At 33.3% G+C, this 17,727-nt stretch overlaps 2 protein-coding genes across 24 annotated transcripts in view; one reads left to right on the top strand and one right to left on the bottom strand.

Moving 5' to 3' along the window:
• Nucleotides 1-464, top strand: part of LOC102611187 (disease resistance protein At4g27190-like) — a 60,629-nt gene extending 60,165 nt beyond the window's left edge. For all 14 annotated transcript variants that reach the window (XM_052441589.1, XM_052441580.1, XM_052441578.1 and 11 more), the window contains one exon: nucleotides 207-464. In XM_052441589.1, coding sequence (XP_052297549.1) covers nucleotides 207-248 — 42 coding nt within the window. In that variant the 3' untranslated portion in view covers nucleotides 249-464. The remainder of the gene's footprint in view (nucleotides 1-206) is intronic.
• Nucleotides 1-12,422, bottom strand: part of LOC102612549 (protein ENHANCED DISEASE RESISTANCE 2) — a 34,576-nt gene extending 22,154 nt beyond the window's left edge. For 2 of the 10 annotated variants that reach the window (XR_008054827.1, XR_008054830.1), the window contains exons 1-18: nucleotides 11,694-12,422; nucleotides 11,471-11,545; nucleotides 10,388-10,441; nucleotides 8,690-8,755; nucleotides 8,067-8,170; nucleotides 6,938-7,005; nucleotides 6,738-6,854; nucleotides 6,525-6,565; nucleotides 6,328-6,428; nucleotides 5,007-5,102; nucleotides 4,120-4,184; nucleotides 3,959-4,030; nucleotides 3,705-3,860; nucleotides 2,921-3,156; nucleotides 2,791-2,830; nucleotides 2,532-2,692; nucleotides 2,308-2,409; nucleotides 2,124-2,168 (exon numbers count right to left, since the gene is read on the bottom strand). Coding sequence is in view for 6 of the 10 variants with exons in the window: in XM_052441617.1 (XP_052297577.1) it covers nucleotides 1,134-1,241; nucleotides 1,403-1,504; nucleotides 1,603-1,698; nucleotides 1,899-2,039; nucleotides 2,124-2,168; nucleotides 2,308-2,409; nucleotides 2,532-2,692; nucleotides 2,791-2,830; nucleotides 2,921-3,156; nucleotides 3,705-3,860; nucleotides 3,959-4,030; nucleotides 4,120-4,184; nucleotides 5,007-5,102; nucleotides 6,328-6,428; nucleotides 6,525-6,565; nucleotides 6,738-6,854; nucleotides 6,938-7,005; nucleotides 8,067-8,170; nucleotides 8,690-8,755; nucleotides 10,388-10,441; nucleotides 11,471-11,545; nucleotides 11,694-11,834 (2,187 nt within the window). In the remaining 4 variants the exon portion in view is untranslated. Of the gene's footprint in view, nucleotides 1-932; nucleotides 1,242-1,402; nucleotides 1,505-1,602; nucleotides 1,699-1,898; nucleotides 2,040-2,123; nucleotides 2,169-2,307; nucleotides 2,410-2,531; nucleotides 2,693-2,790; nucleotides 2,831-2,886; nucleotides 3,157-3,704; nucleotides 3,861-3,958; nucleotides 4,031-4,119; nucleotides 4,185-5,006; nucleotides 5,103-6,327; nucleotides 6,429-6,524; nucleotides 6,566-6,737; nucleotides 6,855-6,937; nucleotides 7,006-8,066; nucleotides 8,171-8,689; nucleotides 8,756-10,387; nucleotides 10,442-11,470; nucleotides 11,546-11,693 lie in introns of those variants that run through there. The other 8 variants (XM_052441617.1, XM_052441621.1, XM_052441618.1 and 5 more) reach the window with 8 other exon arrangements.
• Between the last annotated feature and the right edge of the window lie 5,305 nt (nucleotides 12,423-17,727).

The raw sequence follows: 17,727 nt of genomic DNA, 5'->3' as shown, positions 1-17,727 counted from the left end.
GTTGACTTAAAATATATAATAATAATAAATAAATAAATAAATTATGAGGGCATGTAATGTTTTTGTTTCACCAATCATATTATGTCGCATTAGTTTATACAATATTGTTTGTGCACAAGAGGTGGTGTTCATATCATTACTCTAGCTTTATTATTCTTATGGTGGCAATGTATGCTTGCTTACACGAGTAATTACAAAATCTGCAGAATTCTAAAGAAGAGATTGAGCCAACCCTTCAGATACAGTGAAGAAGCTATCCCGAACCAGGCCAATCTCTTATACATTATTTAGCTTGCTCGTTCTTCTGTAGTTGAATAATTTGGTTCTACACATATTTACAATTTTTTGCTCATGCTACAGACTTGCAAGACACTTTGGATTTTGTTTGATGCATTCTCTGTTTAAGAAAGGACTTGAATTGATGTTTCATGTTTCATGCAATATTCGATTAGATTCTGCCTAAATTTCTGTATTATTCGTTCAATTGGTCTTTTAAGCATTTCATTTCTAACCTCTCCTGATAGAATATCATTAGCCCAAGAAAACAGCATAACATTTGTGGCCTTATCAGAATAAGAATATTTTTTAGTATAGTAAAATTATCTCGACCACTGTTAAAAAGAATTAATCAGTCAAACTGACCTTCTCACACCAGCACGCTTTAAATTAAAAGAATTTCATGAAGTCAAGACCATGTTATAGATCTCGTGGAAAGAAGTAAACCCGTAATTTTTTTCACGGCATCATAAGAAAAATCATTTTTTTTAAGTATTTTTGTTAGCTGTGAGTTTTAATAGTAGTAGCTATTAAACAATAACAATTAGTGTATATTAAAAAGTTGGAAACTGGTTGATACCACTCGGGAATCGAGCAGTTCACTTGTTTGCGAGTAGAAACCAACTTTAATACTAATTACACTCATACCAAAAATAGTAACTAAAGAATCAGGAAATTTCCTATTCACTATTCTTCATTTTTTAATGCAAAATTCCCATTCAAAAAAACCAATGACTTTCATTCAAAGTAAATGAGAAATTACAATGAAAATAGAATCAAAATACATGTATGTATACCTAAAACAAATGATTTTTTTAATTAAAAAAAAACACAGTTGAGGTGAAATGAAACCAGAGTCATGATATCTCTGGTTCCAACTTTGGGACAACAGCAGACTTGAGTTCTATATGAGAAACACGTACAGCACCAATCAGCCGCTCCGGTAATTCATCTGTAGTATTTGCCTGCATACAGAAGAGCAAGATAAAGAAGACACACACGAAGCATTATACCATTCTGAGAACATTCAAGTATGCAAAAATGCAAATTGCAGTGCAATATCTCAAAATCGTGTCTTTTCCCTTGTGTCCATTTAGAAGTGGGGGAAAAAAACAATCATACATACCTGTACAAGGAAAGCCATGTCAACCACCAATGTCGTAATTACACCAATTACAAGGCCCAAAACTCCATTAGCAACAGTAGAAGAACCGATGTCAACATCAATCTACAGAAAGATGAACAATGTTAAACCATGTTAATGGTATCGGACGCTATTTGAAAGATGAACATCTCATGTACTATAGAAATTCCAAGAGCATTTACTTCTAAGTACTTGGGACCGCGAATATAGTTACAATCAACTGCTTTCCCCAATAAGCAAGGGGTGCTTCCAACACTCTGGCGCACGATCCATGACCCCTGCATGATTCAGTGCTTAAAATCAAGAACAAGTGCAGAACAAATTCAAGAGGGTAAAAAGGACATGAAGTTTGAAGGTACATTCCATCAATACATTTACACCTAAATGCATGCCTTCTTTGGACAAATTGAAGTGTACCATGCAGTAAAGGGTAAGTATACGTTAAATAGTCCTAATACATGAAGGCCAAGATGGATACCTTAGGAACAGATGGAATAAGTTTCAACCTACTATTGCGAAACTCATCATCGCCATCAACAAACCGTTGCAAAAGTGATCCCATAACCAATTGCCTTGTGACAAAATAAAATACCATACTATAATGTGTTGAACCAGGAACCTGCAGATGCTTAGGTTACAACTATACAACCTCCCAATACAATAAGTTTGAAACTTAATACCTTCTGAAATGAAACAAACTTACTTGAAGATTAAAGATCAGTGAGAAAAGCCCTTTTTCAGAAGCAACCTACATTTTTTAGAAGAGGGTCAAGTGTGTTATAGATTCAATGAACCATGAGAAGTTATTTACATTGTAGTATCTCACAGGCAGTATTTTCTCCTAATGCATCAATGGAAAAGGAAAAATAAAAGAAAAGAATAGTTACTTGTGCAGCACAGCCTTGACGCCTAGCTACATGGTCCATTCTCTTTGTGTCTTTGAACCAATCAACAGCAACAAGATCCATTAAATGTTTTCCCGCAGGTATCTGCAGTTACAAATTGCACAAAGCACAAGAAGAGCCAACCAAACTACATCATAACCTGTCTACCTAGCCTATGCAGGATATATAAATACCATAACAAACAAACAAACAAAATATGGAGGAACCTTTGTTTTGTCATAACAAAAATGCTTGCTACGAACTCTAAAGTTATTTCCATCAGAAAGTTTCCAGCAGTCACGAGCATTATCACGGTCATCGTGTCGTAGATTGCCCGAAAAACAAGACAAATCAATTTGATCAGCCTGCTCTTCCTCTAGGGCTGCAACTAATTGAAAATTTAAAAAAAAAAAAAAGATCAATACCATAAAAATCCACTAACGAGGACATTAGCCAAATATACGAAAATGAATACTTATCATCCACCTGTCCTCTTGAAATCATTCTCAATCTTTTTTTCATTTGCCTGAAATCCCAAGGAAAAATATGTAACTAAGAACAAGAGTTGAGAAAGAAGTTTACTTGAAAAGGATGAGGATTCAAGCGTGAACCAAACCTCTTGTTCAGACTCAGCTAATTGAAATTCTTCATCCTCATCAGAATATTCATCCATCATCACAGAGTGTCTGCTTCCAGCATTTAGCTGATCAAGAGATGAGCTCGGATGAATAAGCGAGTCTTGCAGGTTTTGGTTTTTCTTTGAAGAAACAGAAGCTGAGGCCATATTGACCATGACAGGGATTCTCGGATGAGCACTCCTTTCATCTGTTTGAGCAAACCATTCACGCAGACCTTTCATAAGAAGTAAAGAACATAACTCAGAAAAAGTGTTCACACTGGAAGTGCCACATCTTGGAAAGACGCAAAAAATTAATAAATAAACCCTGAAAAAACCTCTGGAAAATACGTTTAACTAGACCACTTTTCTAGCAGTTTGATTTAGTAAATGACCAGAACAGCAGCCTTTTAATTATTTCACATACTAAATCCTCTGAAATTACACCGCTGCTCAGACCAAGTTCCATTATCAATTATTTCATTTACTGTCTTATAGTAAAACTAAAAGAAAAGAAAATGTACATAGACACAGACACAGACACACACACATTGCATTGGAGTTCATGTATTTCTATCTTTTAGCTTATTCCTCATTTTATTAAAATGATAGATCCCTCCTTGAAAGGTGACTCTATGTGTGTATGTGTGTGTGTCTGTGTTCCTTAGAAAAGGAGTGACAGAAAATAGAGTAATACGTAAAAACATGACTGAAAATGGCAACCCAGCAGAAACACATTAATCCACAACAGCGCAAAATAAAATGTGAAATACAAGTAACTTACCAGCAACGCTATTTAACATCTGAAAAAGACAGTGTTGCTGAAACATTGACAGATAACCAACACCCCACCCTTTCAGATCAATCTGCATAAGATGCTGTACCTGTGTTCTGGGCCTACCATTTCGAGGTTTTAGTGGGGAAATGTTGAATCCACCACCTGAGAAATCAGAATACAGTGAGCAAGTGTGCAATTTGGCATGACTTAGTCGCTAGTTAATTCTCTACATCAACCAGAGGAAAGGACAGAAAACTAACTCTCCACGTGAGCTCGTACATATCCTGGTTGTGGACCACAGTTCTCATGCTCCCTAGAACGAAATAACACAACTGCACAATAACAAAACACAGCATATGGAAACTTCTAGTGCCAGAAAAGATGGATTTAATTTCAAGAAGTGGGGACGCAAGAACCTTACCATAACTCCCATCGTCATTTCGGCGCCAATAACGCACATAGCAAAGGTCGCGGGGCCAAACAAACCTGCAACCACATGAATTCGTATACACAAATAAATGTCCAAGGAGGAAAGAAAGAAGATTATTTTAATGGAAGATTATTTTAATAAAAAGGATAAATTTCAGGGAATCCACTAACTCTTGACTAAAAAAGATAACCCACGTGATTTGAAATTCATTAGACACTTCCCCTGAACTTTTCAAATTTGCCACAGAGCTCCCTAAAATCCATCCGAGACCTTCCCCAGAGACATTGTTAGAATCAAGGGGAAGGTTTTAGACGTAGTCAAAACCAAACTAAGGCCTATTTATAAGTCATATTGTGAGAAATTTAGAATTAAAGGGAAGGTTTTAGCCGAAACTCCAAACCAAACTAAGAAAGGCCTATATTTAAGTCTTACTGAGGAAACATAAGAAAAATTTTCCAAAAACAATGTCAGCTAAGAATTAAAATTAAATTCATCGAAATGATCTCAACCACTAGATTTTCAACTGTCACAGTGTGTTTAAGAACTTTCCGAATACCTGAAGAGAACTTAGGACTGAACCGAGGAAAATTATGAATTTTGAGCACATATTAAGTCATTGTTCTTCTGAATCCCATTTCTTCATACACAATGGTTAGCTAGGGACTAAAACACCCAGATCCGTAGAGGCCAGAAGCCAGAAAAAACATGACGCTATTTATTTTATTTGTGAATTCCAACAATTACATCGGGGTACAAAAAAATTTTAGGTTATTTCTTCATATATTATATCAGAAGAGAGGAAAGGGGAAAGAAGAAAACAATAAATCTACGATTCTGACCAAAGCATAAACAAGATGATTGAATCAAGAGACTATTACATTGGAAACCAGTCCAGCTGAAGCCGATGATAGAGAATAGCTGTATGCCCATCTACCTCTTCAACTAAGCTGCCATACTGAAAACTACAATCCCACCTGCACAAAACATGAAAAACGATTTACACGTGGCATGAACTTTGAGAAAAGTACATGAAAATGATCTGATGGCCAAGGAATACACCAATTGCACAGCCAAAAGAGGTAGAAATCCATGTCTAGTACACTTCCCTCTTCAATACCTCTAAATACTGAGTCAAATTGATAGGAATTTCATGGAAATAACTATGCTACAAATGATTAGCCTTGCTGGCCTTTATAAGCCAACACACACAGATTATAGGACAATGCAATGATGCAAACCAAGAACTATTAGGGTATAGACAGTAAGATTAAAGGGAATAATTTGACCACATTACTAGCAAACGTTGCCAACAGGCTTGTTAAAATCTAATTCGCAAACCAACTAGATTTGCTAGGAAACAGGTAATTTCAGTCAACACGCCTTCTCCTATTTTAGAACACTCTTTTACGTAATAGTGACTTCAAAAGTGGAACATATTTGAACAGTTTTAAGGAGAGAACGTATTTGACACTTCATGAAATGGCTAAGATATAAGCTTCAATTCTAATACGACAAATTAATACAACTAACTTCAACAGTCAATTGATCTATAATTCAGCAAGAAAAAGTACGCATAGCTATATCTATTTTGTCTTCATCAAATACTATTAGCTAAGTGGAGACAAAGTTATACAAATGAGTCCTAGTCTTTCTTTACTAATGAAACAAGCCATTAAACTTCAAAAGCTATTTCCATTTCCACATTCTTCATATACCAAAGCAACAGAAATTTGTAATAATGTTTAACAAGCAACATGCAGATTAATTAAGAGTGCGTTTGGGATTGAGGTTGGACAACTGTAACTTAAAAGCTACAACACTAAAGTGTTTGGTAAACACATCAACTATAGCTTGGAAGCTATGTTGATATGATTTTTCACTTTTATGATGGAAAATCTATTATATTTTTAATAATTTTGTTAAAATTATTATTTAAAATTTATATTTACTACATATTATTAACTTTTGTTCTATAGTTACAGCTTTTTTTTCCATAACAACTGTAGCTTAAAAGTTATAGCACCTCAATCCCAAACAAAACCTAAATATATTAATAAAGACACATGCAAGATCAGGACTGAAGACAATATGAATTTCATGGCATACAAGAGGAAATATAATACTCAGCCTACAGAGACAACTGATATAATCTCGATTAGGATAAAATAATTAAAAATAAAAAATAGAAAAGAAACATACTCATATCGTGTCCCATCCATGCTCATTACAAGTTCAAATATTTCTTCACAGCTGGCCTCCACAACACCAACAGCCTTCATTGCTCTGCTACAGCTTCTCGGCTGCATTAAGTAAACTTTAGATGATGGTTCTGACCTAAACCATTTTAACACATGGCAAAATCACGTCCTGAGCATAGAGTAAAGAAAGTGGCATACAAGGTAGTCAACTTCAAGAAGCTCTTCAAAAATGCGGAGTCCTGTTGGGGAGAGGGAAAAAAAATACGAAGAAAAAGTAGTCACAAACAATTCATTTCCTGTACTACACATCATCAGCAGTTTTGCGGGAACACAATGTTATAATAACTTTACGTGATTGCCATCACATGCTTAACTGATCAGATATAAAACAAGATAAAGAAAATTTCTAACCATTTTGGCATTGAAGAAGACGCCAGTGCTTTCGAGAAAATGCTTGATTGTTGATATTCTGGTTTGACAAATCTGAGTCCAATTCCCGTGTCCAGTCATGTACCAAATCAGGAGGACCTGCCAGTCATAAAAAGATGACAAAAATACACTATATATTGCATCAAACCAATTCAAGTCAATTGGACAAGCAAATCAAGCACCATTTCCAATAGTTGTTCTCCGCATCAAATTCAGGTGTCCATCGTCTTCGTCCTCTTGTGCACTGAACCTGAGGGTCCACAAGAAATACATAGAAAAATTAGGCATGATTGAAATTGATGGTAAATACATGTATGAAATGATTATAAGCATCACAATGAGCAAATTAAACTGTCCCTTATCAGACAAATCCAACCTACAAGCTTAAGCTACTAAGCTAGACCTAATCACACTGCAGATAACAATACTAAAGCCAAAACAAAGAAAATATGTATCATTTTAACACCCTCCGCCATATGCTAGGCCCTCTAGAAATGATTTGGGGAGCCTGAAAAAGAAATCCGAAGCACGTACTTACACAAAATAATCTAGCCCATAGGTCAATTATAGTAAAAGCAGCCATACTAAACCCAAAACCCAACTGGTACACGAAGTTTAACTCTCAGGTCTGAAATCTGAAACACTTTACATAGACACCAATACAAAGAGTCTTTACTTTCTTTTTGTCAAGCAGCATACAAGGATTTCACACAACATTGACAACACAGCACACTAATTTCCAAAAGCACAGCTATTTCATCGTGAAAGCAATAAATAAATAAGATACCATATAATAAAACAAACTTTTTCTGCATCTCCAAGAACTGAAAAACCACAACACAATGCATAAGAAAATTTTTTGAGCTTCCCGATCCATGAATAATAATAAATCTCCTTAAAATAATCTTATTTTTCTTAACACATGACATGCACTTTCATATAGAGAAGAAAGCAGAATCTCAGATTCCACCCGCTATCAAAACAACATATCAAAGCTTAATATTGCTCTAAAGAAAAGATTTTCAGATAACCATCAAAAAAATATTTCACAAGACCATATCAGTGAACATGCAAGAAGAATAAAAAAGGAGTAGCTCAAATCATGTAAGAGCTCAACAGACTGCTGCTGGACCATAATTGCAAACTGCAAACTGGCCCAACCACCTTATCAACTTGAGCAGATATGAATGCCTAGTATCAATGTTTAGCCATGGCCCATGAAACAGAATTTAAAAATTTAGATACAAGCAAAAGAGATGAACTTAATTATGACCAGCACAAACAATTAAATAACAGTTAATAGGAACTTACTGACTTTCATGGTCAGAGGATGAACCATTCCTTCCATTGTCCATCCCAGACTTATATTCAAAAGAAACATACTTGTTACCATTAGAAACTTGCGACTCCTGATGCTGCACATGTCAATATGTAGCAAGTTTAGTAGGCATCAACTGGTATTATATCAACTGGATTAAAAAAATACCAGTATTACATTATCATTGTTAAGTTACCACTTAAGTGTGAAAGCATAGATTGATAGGTAAGGAGCCAACAGAAGTACTTAAGCGCTAATAGACCTCCTCAAGTGCAAATCCAGATTATATCAAGTGGCTTTCACTTTTATCAAGCCCAAAGACAAAAAATAACAGATGTCCATTCACTAATACAAGTAGAAACATTGATACAAATGCAATCATGTAGGAAAATTCTATTAACAGTACAACAATTGCATTTAAGTTCTGGCAATCACGGAAGATATCAGAATATAAACCCAAAAAGAGCAAAAACTACCAGCAACTACCCCAGAAAAATCTAAAATAGGGATGTAACTGACTGGTACCTAATTGATCAAAGTTAAAATGTATGCAGGAGAACTTGGAAAGTTTGTAAGTAAGGTACGAAAACTACAATTTGGAAGGGAAAAAGAATACCTGATCAATAACAAGCTCAATTTTTTCCTTCCAGATTAATGCCTCTTGGATGTTGAATGCTGCCATCTGATAAGATCACGGACCATAAATTAATTTTCTCCACAAAACTTCAGAGCAAATAATTTAAGCCACCAGGAGTTAACAACTAGTATGGAAAACACATTGGCCAAGGAAGCACATAAACCTAGCCTTAACCCCGACAAAAAATCACTATTCACCATATTGCTAAGACAGAGAAGCACTAATGCTAATATGGATATAAGAAAAGCAAGTCTGCACACAGATAAAAATAGAAAAGGATTTCCCAGAGAAATCCATTCTTGCTATAATAAGGTCAGGGTCAGCTGGTCACCAAATAACTCACTCACTTTGGAAAATGTAAGATGACCAATCGAGGATTAAAGTTACACTGACACTGGCAGAACCTTAGAAGCGTCGGTAAGAAGAAGTGAACAAACTAAAACTCAGCAGCAAGGCCAATGAAGGTCAAGTGACAAAGTCCCTAATAAAGGAATGAAAATCTACTGTTTAATCCCCGACTCCAATATATCAAATACAATAGTATCAAGAACTAAACCACCAAACAGCATTATAAACTTCTTGGTGGCAGAGAATGTAAGATGACCAATCGAGGATTAAAGTTACACTGACACTGGCAGAACCTTAGAAGCGTCGGTAAGAAGAAGTGAACAAACTAAAACTCAGCAGCAAGGCCAATGAAGGTCAAGTGACAAAGTCCCTAATAAAGGAATGAAAATCTACTGTTTAATCCCCGACTCCAATATATCAAATACAATAGTATCAAGAACTAAACCACCAAACAACATTATAAACTTCTTGGTGGCAGAGAAGTGCTCCGTAGAAACAGTAACCTAGCAATCTAAAAACTCTGCAAAACCTTTTAAGTTGATATTTTCTTGCCTAGTTGGCCCTTTATGTGCTATTAACTGATACTCTCCTCTGGGAGCAATCCAAAAACGGTCCTTAATTTGCACAACTCCATACAAAAATTACAATTGTTGTCCTTTTCAAAAATTCCCAGAACTCTTGGACTGCTATACAAAACAATATCTTACTAATTAAGAGAAGAACTGACACATCAAAGGTTAAAATTTTCCAAACTGGCCAAATAGATAAAGGAGATCCATGACTTTAACAAATTTTTGTACCCTAGCTGGCAGTGGAGGATTGAAATGAATTCCTCATGCTTCAAAAGATATATCATCTTGTGTAAGTAAACTTTTTAAGTCAGAATTCAATATGTCAACATTCATACAGATCAAAGGGATCTGTCACTAAAATTCAAGGGACACTTTGATATTCAACACAAATCAAAATAACCGTCAGATTTTTCACTTATGTGTCTGATTAAATTTCTTTCGTTTGTCTTTTCAACCATTTCTTTTCCTCAAATTATGTTTGCTAAGAGTCTATAGTATTGCTGGAAATCTTCCTATAGGCTTAAGCCTTTAGAAGACTCAATCCTCAACTCCTAAAAATTATTCAAGAATTAAAAGTTCCATGAAGAACATAATACAAAAAATAAATAAATAATAAAGTGAATTACATCCAGCACAAAATTATTCCGACATTATATGTGTTACAGTGAGTGTGTGCATGTGCTACTGCACCAAAGTGGATAGTAATCAAGATTCTAGCTCTATTTCCTGTTTACAAGAAGCTGGAAAGACCACACACCGTGATTCTATGGTACTTCTCTTTCTTGTTGTAAACAGACAGGACATAAACCATCTGCAAAACCCAAAAAAAGTAAAGTGAGTAAGCCAAATGAATTATAAGTATATTCCTTTTTTCTTGAAATTGTTAAACTGTATGGAAATATTTACATGGCCAAACAGTTACCAGCTTCCACTATGCAATTGCATCAGTTGTTTTCATTTCAAAATATGAAATATTCACCAACTTTTGTATAAATTCATTACATAATACAAGAGGTATTTTCACCGTTAGCATAGAACGTTCACAAAATAGTTATGAAAGCTTCATGGCACATTAAGGCACAATAGGTTCCTAGAGAGGGAGATACCAAAAGGAAATTCCAAGTCTATCCTAGCTCTAAAAAGTGTCCCAGTTTTTAGATATAATTTTCATTGGGGAGTTCTATAGAAAATTAAAGCTAAATATATAAAATAAAAAGTTGTTAAAGAATGAATATTGACATTAAGAGTAACATGAAAAATATCAAGATATGACAAGCTACCACTTCCTATAATAAACGATAAACCTATTAAGCAACAACTAAAAGCAAATATAGATAAGCTCTAGCAACCCTCTTCCACTCCCTAACCCCCCCGGCCAGCCTAAAGGAAAAAAACAATCAAGAAATATGACTCCCAATAAATACAAATAGCCTTCTCCAAGCAGCCAATCGAACAAGAACTATGATATCAAACAAGCTTTTAGGATAGAAAATGATGTCCTAGTTACTCGAAAGCAGACCAATAGCTTTCTCTAAGGCTTCAGCAAAAATAATATGCCAAACAAACTTTTGAGTACTGCAAGCAACACAATAGATTTGCACTTCACAGGGTAAATGCCATTTCCAAATCTTATAGCATTCTAACATCAATGTCTGAGAACTATTGGTAATTCAAATTTGCTATGGCAGCCGAAGTCTAGGAAAGTTTCACAGCATAAACAAAACTTTGGTATTTTCCAGATAATCAAATTCATTATTTGTTAACGATAGCAAGTGATTCAGAGTTCATATCTTCAAAAACATAAAGTTTGATCATCATAAAAGAGGAAACGACCACTTACATGCCCATGGTGAGTCTTCAAGCCTCGATCCTCCACCCTACAGTTGCCATCTATCAATAAGGTCTTGATGGGAACCTAATATTAGCATATAAACAAACACATTCAGAGTCAAAAAAAAAAAAAATTTAAATAGATCAATAATGCAAAAGTCAAAATAACTTATGTTCTTCAAAATATCCTAAAATTCCTTACACACTATAAAATAGGAAATTAAAAAATGAACCTGATTATCTTGAGGCTTCTTCTTGTAGTAGGCGAGAAGGCGAGACTCGAGCACGAAATACCTCATGTGAATAAACGATCTGCCAATCTTCCTCCTCCCGTACCTCACCATCCATCCTTCATACACCACTTTTGACGACATTTTTGCACTCGAATTTCAGAGTCTTAAGCTAAAACTTCAAATTTTGAAATCCCAAAACTTAACTATTTAAAAAAAATTAAAAAAAAAATAAAATAATTTAGAAATCTCGCAGAATCCGGAGATTAGTTAAGAATCCTTGATTCCGCGAGATCAGTCTATGCTATGTCACTTGATCGCTCATTTTTCAGTATCAGAATCGATAAATCGATGAAGAAGAAATTGTGATCTGAATTTGAATCCCCATTACTTGTACTACTTCATAGAATTGCTTTGACTTCACAGAAGCCTAGAAGTTGAAATTCAACATTGCGTATTAAAGTGAATTTTAAAGAAAAGGAGTGATGAGAGAATTGGAAAAGTACTTTTTCGCCAAAGAAATTTATAAAATATAATTTTTTATTTCTATTTTATCTTAAAAGAAGAAATCTACGCAGAGTATCAAACAAATAGCAAATGGTTGTTGACGACTCCTGCCGGTGAGATGCGATCGGCGAAGATGATCTAAACGACGACGTGTTGAGGAAAAAATAAACGATCACGGGACGGCAGACTTGAGGTAAGATTCTGACTGGCGTTAGTGAGAGACCCCACGGAGGTTGAAATAAAAAGGTTAGTGTAAAAATAGTTGGGGTGACACGTGGAGGATGATGATTGCAGTGCCGTTTATTCGAGAAGAAGTTAAATTTTTTTTGCAACGAAAAAGAGTACGGCCGTGGGGCGTCAACTAAAATGCAATGAATACCCCAAAGTAAAGATTTTAATTACGAGTGACTTGGATAGTTAAATGACCTTATTGTCCTTGAGTTTAATTTTTCAAATGTACTCTAATTATGCGTGCTGACATTATTGCTGCATAAACTAGCGTGCCGAAATTATTTTTTAAACGTTGCCCCTGGACGGGAGAATTGTCTGCCTCTAAAACGGGCTACGATGATTTAACCAATTTTTGGTTAAAATTCAATTATATACTGCTCTTATTTGACGATTTCACCGAATAATTTTTAAATAGATTTATTCAAAATAATTATCTAAATTTAAAATTGAAGGAAGCTATTATTCTTAAAAATATTAAATAGATAATCAGAGTTGATGAAATTTTGAAATATATGAAGGCACGGGCAAAATAGCTTAGAGCAGTTATACATGCATGTATGTTTCTCATTACAACATGGATGTGCTGTGGGCTGTGGCTCTCAATTGACGGTTCTGTTTGTAATTGAGGTACTGTAACTTTTTAAGTTAAAATTGTGGAAAAAAAACTGTAATTATGAAATAAAAATTAATAATATATAGTAAATTTAAATTTTAAATAATAATTTTAATAAAATTATTAAAGATATAATAGATTTTCTATTATATAAATAAAAAATTATGTCAATATAGCTTCCAAGATACAGCAATTAATATTTACCAAATATTTTAGTACTGTAATTTTTAAGTTACAGTAGCACAATCTCAATCACAAACGCACTGAAAAAAAGCTTAAAGATTTATAACAATGCTAGCCGTAAGTAAGTCATATTCTTTGCTACATCAAATCTTTATAGTTCTAAGGGGCAACAGCAACAATGTACACAATATGTAAATATGCATAATGGGAAAATCAAAGTGAATGAGCACAGGCTCAAAAGTACAAAAGATACATGGATTATACAGTAAGTCGATGAGAAATTAAGGACTAAACATCACAGCACTATAGATTTGAGTTTCGAAAATGAGGATCCTGCCTTGTCTTGCTCTGGGAACTTAGCTTGCGCTCTAATCGGAATGATTTTAGCGAAAGAGTTCTGCTATTTACTTCGCGTCAAACCTCGAAACTTAAAAAAACGATGTCGTTTTGAGAATTAATTTTTTTAATTGAAAAAATGCTACTTGCACGCATCAAGGACTTAACTTCTGCTTTCTCTTTTTATTTTCGTTTCCTCTTTCTTCCCAACTACAAACCCCTTTAACTGTTTTTTCAACTAGCAAAAGGAGACTGCACCATGGGCAATTTATGAAAAAAAAAGTAAGAAGGTAAAGTTCAAACTTTCAATTACACATTTATGAAAAGGGAAAAAACATTTGCAGCTTCACAATCTTCAAATTTTGTCATCTTCTTCTTCACGACATTACACTTTGTTGTTCAACACAAGTGTCTAAAGAAAACAATTCAAGAAGAAAAATCACTTGCAGCAACTACCAAAAATATAAATAAACAAGTAAAAGTCTCTTAATTTACTTCTCATACTAGCAAAACCGAAGCAGAAGCTTAAGCAAAGCTTTCGGCTTAGTAACTTACAAAAAAAAAAAAAGAGAATTCGAAATATCTCAGCTCGCAAGCAAATTAAAAATCAGCTTTTGCAACCAAATCTACTCTCCGAATGTTAAAGAGCTCGATCTCGTTGTCGCGTGATGGCTGTGGGAGTTGTTCTCTTTGTGAAGTCGTGACTGTGAGTTGTGGATTATGAATGGAAATTTCAGGCGCGGATTGTGGATTGCGATTTGTGAATGGCTGTGGCTGGAGCTCGATCAACGAAGGAAGTGGCTGGAGCTCGATTGACGAAGAAAATGAAAGGTGAAATATTTGGCTTTGGCTGTGGTAGGAGCTCCATGGACGAAGGAAATGGAAAATATTTGATAAGGAAAACGGCATCATTTTTTGCTTTAGTAAAACGCTGTGTTTTATTTTCGGAATTTGACCCAGGATAAGTAATATTTTCCTTAGCGAAATTTTGTATAGATGCTGCCGTAGACATTTTTAATTGAATAGTTGGCAGACAAAAAAGGAAATCATTCTGCTATTCCGATGGCTTAACAAGTCTTTCTGCATGATATTTCAAGAGGTGAAAGATCATTATAATGAATATAAAAATGGGTAGCATTTCTTGAATGTTACTAAATTAATTATTGCTATTTTGTAACAATTGTTAAGTTACGGAAATTCTACTAATTGGACTTAAAAATGTCACGAAAAGTTAAATGCACATCACCTAAATAGTTATTAATTTGTAGCTTAATTTTTTTTTCAGATAATGCTTTATTTAATAAAATGGTCTTTAATAACATTAATTAGCCAAAAAAAAATGATAAAGGTGATAGCTTTAATAATTATATCTTTGATGATGGAGTATTAGTTGCAAGTAAGGACAAAAAAATATATCACCTTACATTGGTCAGAAATAAAAATACTGCCAGCTAGCATGTTTGAGTAAGAACAATGAATACTTTTATTTAAATTATTATGAAAATGATAGATAAATTTCACCCCCAAAAAAAAAAAAAGCTCACCTTGAGTCCAAAACGAACACCTTTCATCGTGTGAACTGTGAAGCCTAATTAAAAACCAGCAGTATCAAACATAAACTTACAAGAATTAATATGGAGCTATTTTGATCATATAAAAATTAACAAAAATCATGAATATTATAAAAATATTAATTAAAAAAAAAAGCTCATTGTTTTTTTGGGGCTTATGAAAATCAGAACAATCCTCCTTGTACTTCATGAAACCAAAATTAATCAGAACAAAAATGCCAGAGAGAAGAGAGGCAAATAATGTTTTTAGGACTCGACTAGCTTACAGTATCTGTAAGGTACAGACTGCAGCATCAGCCGTTGGATGTGGTTGGATGTGGAGTGAGAAACTAAACAATAGAAAATCGGATGGTGGGATGACGGCAGATGTTTGTTACAGAATCTGTACCATAAAAATGCTTTTGTGGGCAGGTGCCAACTACTAGACGCACGTGCAAAAACGGTGAGTCGATCACCTGTTAGTCTGTCACGTGGCAAGTAATTAGTGCTGGCTAGTGTCGGATGAAACTACAACTAACAACATATCTATTATCTAAACAAACTAATTGCAAAATAATTTCAACAAAAGCTATATAATTCAACTACATTTATAAAGTAGAGATATAAAATTTGTATTTTGGTATGTGTCGTATATGTGTGGTTGAGGGGTAAAAAAAAAATTATATAAGAGTATCACAAAAAAAAAAAAATTAAATAATATTTTACTTATCATTTGAAGACCTACATAATCTAGAAGGCTCTACAAGTAAAATTCTTTAGAAAATATTATCTTTCTCTCTCTTTAAAAAATTTCATTTGGAAAAGCCTTTTAAAGCCTTCAATTTAGTATCATATATATATTTTAGGGAAAAGAACTAACACACCCCCAACATTTAGACAAAAGGACAAAAATCTCCCTAACGTTTTGAAAAAGACATTTACACCCCCATTCACTAACGGAAACAGTAACTTTTAATAGAAATTACCATTATACCCTTCTAGCATATAAAAAAAATTATTAATTATCCAATTTTTTCATATATTATTAATAAAATTATAAATATATCCTCATTACTCAATTCCTTTATTTAAATTTTTATCAAATTCCCTCTTCAAGTCAAATAAATTTAATCCATTACTCAAAAGTAAAAATAAATAAAATTAGTTATTAATGTTAACTTATATTTCAATTAATACCATAATAAATAACATAAAAAATTAGTTATAAATATATAAATTTAAATGATAACATGTGGAGAATTGTTAAATATACAAGTTTAAAATTTAAATAAAAATTTATGGTATTAATACCACAAGTTAAACTTGTATATATTTTTTTATATGCTACAAGGGTATAATAGTAATTTTTATAAAAAATTATTGTTTACGTCAATAAATGGGGGTGTAAATGTCTTTTTTGAAACGTTATGTGGATTTTTTTACCTATTTGTCTAAACATTGAGGGTGTGTTTGTCATTTTTCTTATATTTAATCTTTTCATTCTTCAAAGAGAGAAATGTGTTATAATTGTTATTATTTGAAGAATCTTTTGAGAGATGACTAATTTTTTCACTTTTTCATTTACCACATAAATAAACAAATAAATTTTTGAAGAGTTAAACTAAAAGAGTCTTTTGCTGATACTTTAAAGTACCCTAACAATTAGCATGCTAAGATGACAAGACTGTATAACAACTTTCTACAATGTACTTTTATTATAAATTTAGTGGGTCTCATAATGAGATTTACTAGTAATTACTCTTTAAAGCTCGGTGTTTTACCACATGACAAAATAATATTAGGTCATGTGTTGAGATAGCAGGGATACCGGAATAGTCTCATCCATATTTCTCCTGTGTTGCTCTTATACAAATCATCATGTGCAAGTGAAATGATAAATAGATAATCAAAATGATACTGGGTACAAAATGAGGTATCGAGGCTGAAAGGAAAAAAAAAGACTTTAAAGTCTAAAAAATATTTTAATTGAAATTTTAACTTGTCTTTGCAATTTTATGTATAATCCCCTCAATTTTTTTTATATGATTTTGTTATAGCCCACAACATTGGTTACTTTATCCACAATGGCCCTATCATTGGCCTCCTCAATTAATATTAGTAAAATGTTACAGCGTTGGTTTTCTCAATTATGGCACTTTTTAACCAAAATTATGGTTCTGAGGTTCTGTCACTGAACATGACAGTTTATAATAACTCGATGCATGTATTTTAATTGTAAATAAAAAATAATAATGTATGTAAAATATAATTTTGATAAAAATAATGTAAGATAAAATTAATTTAATTTTTAAATAGATGAAAAAATATTTAATAAATACTTTAATTGATATTGTAACTTCAAAACTGACTAACCATAATAATACTAAATATATTATAATATATAAAATAAAATATATTGTGATATGTTAGACGCAAATTAAATAAACCACCCTTTTATGGATTTAACGGGATTACAAATCCAACGGTGTGATCTCACGCGCATATGCATTTATGTTTGACTTTTTATATTCGATAAACGTGGGACAAAAGTAAGGTATAATACACATGCAACGCAAAGATTTATAATATATAATTTTTTTTTCTTTTTAAATGATTG

This window comes from Citrus sinensis, chromosome 5 (assembly GCF_022201045.2).
Source record: "Citrus sinensis cultivar Valencia sweet orange chromosome 5, DVS_A1.0, whole genome shotgun sequence".
In the NCBI taxonomy this organism is placed as follows: domain Eukaryota; kingdom Viridiplantae; phylum Streptophyta; class Magnoliopsida; order Sapindales; family Rutaceae; genus Citrus; species Citrus sinensis.
This window is presented reverse-complemented; position numbering and strand designations above follow the sequence as displayed.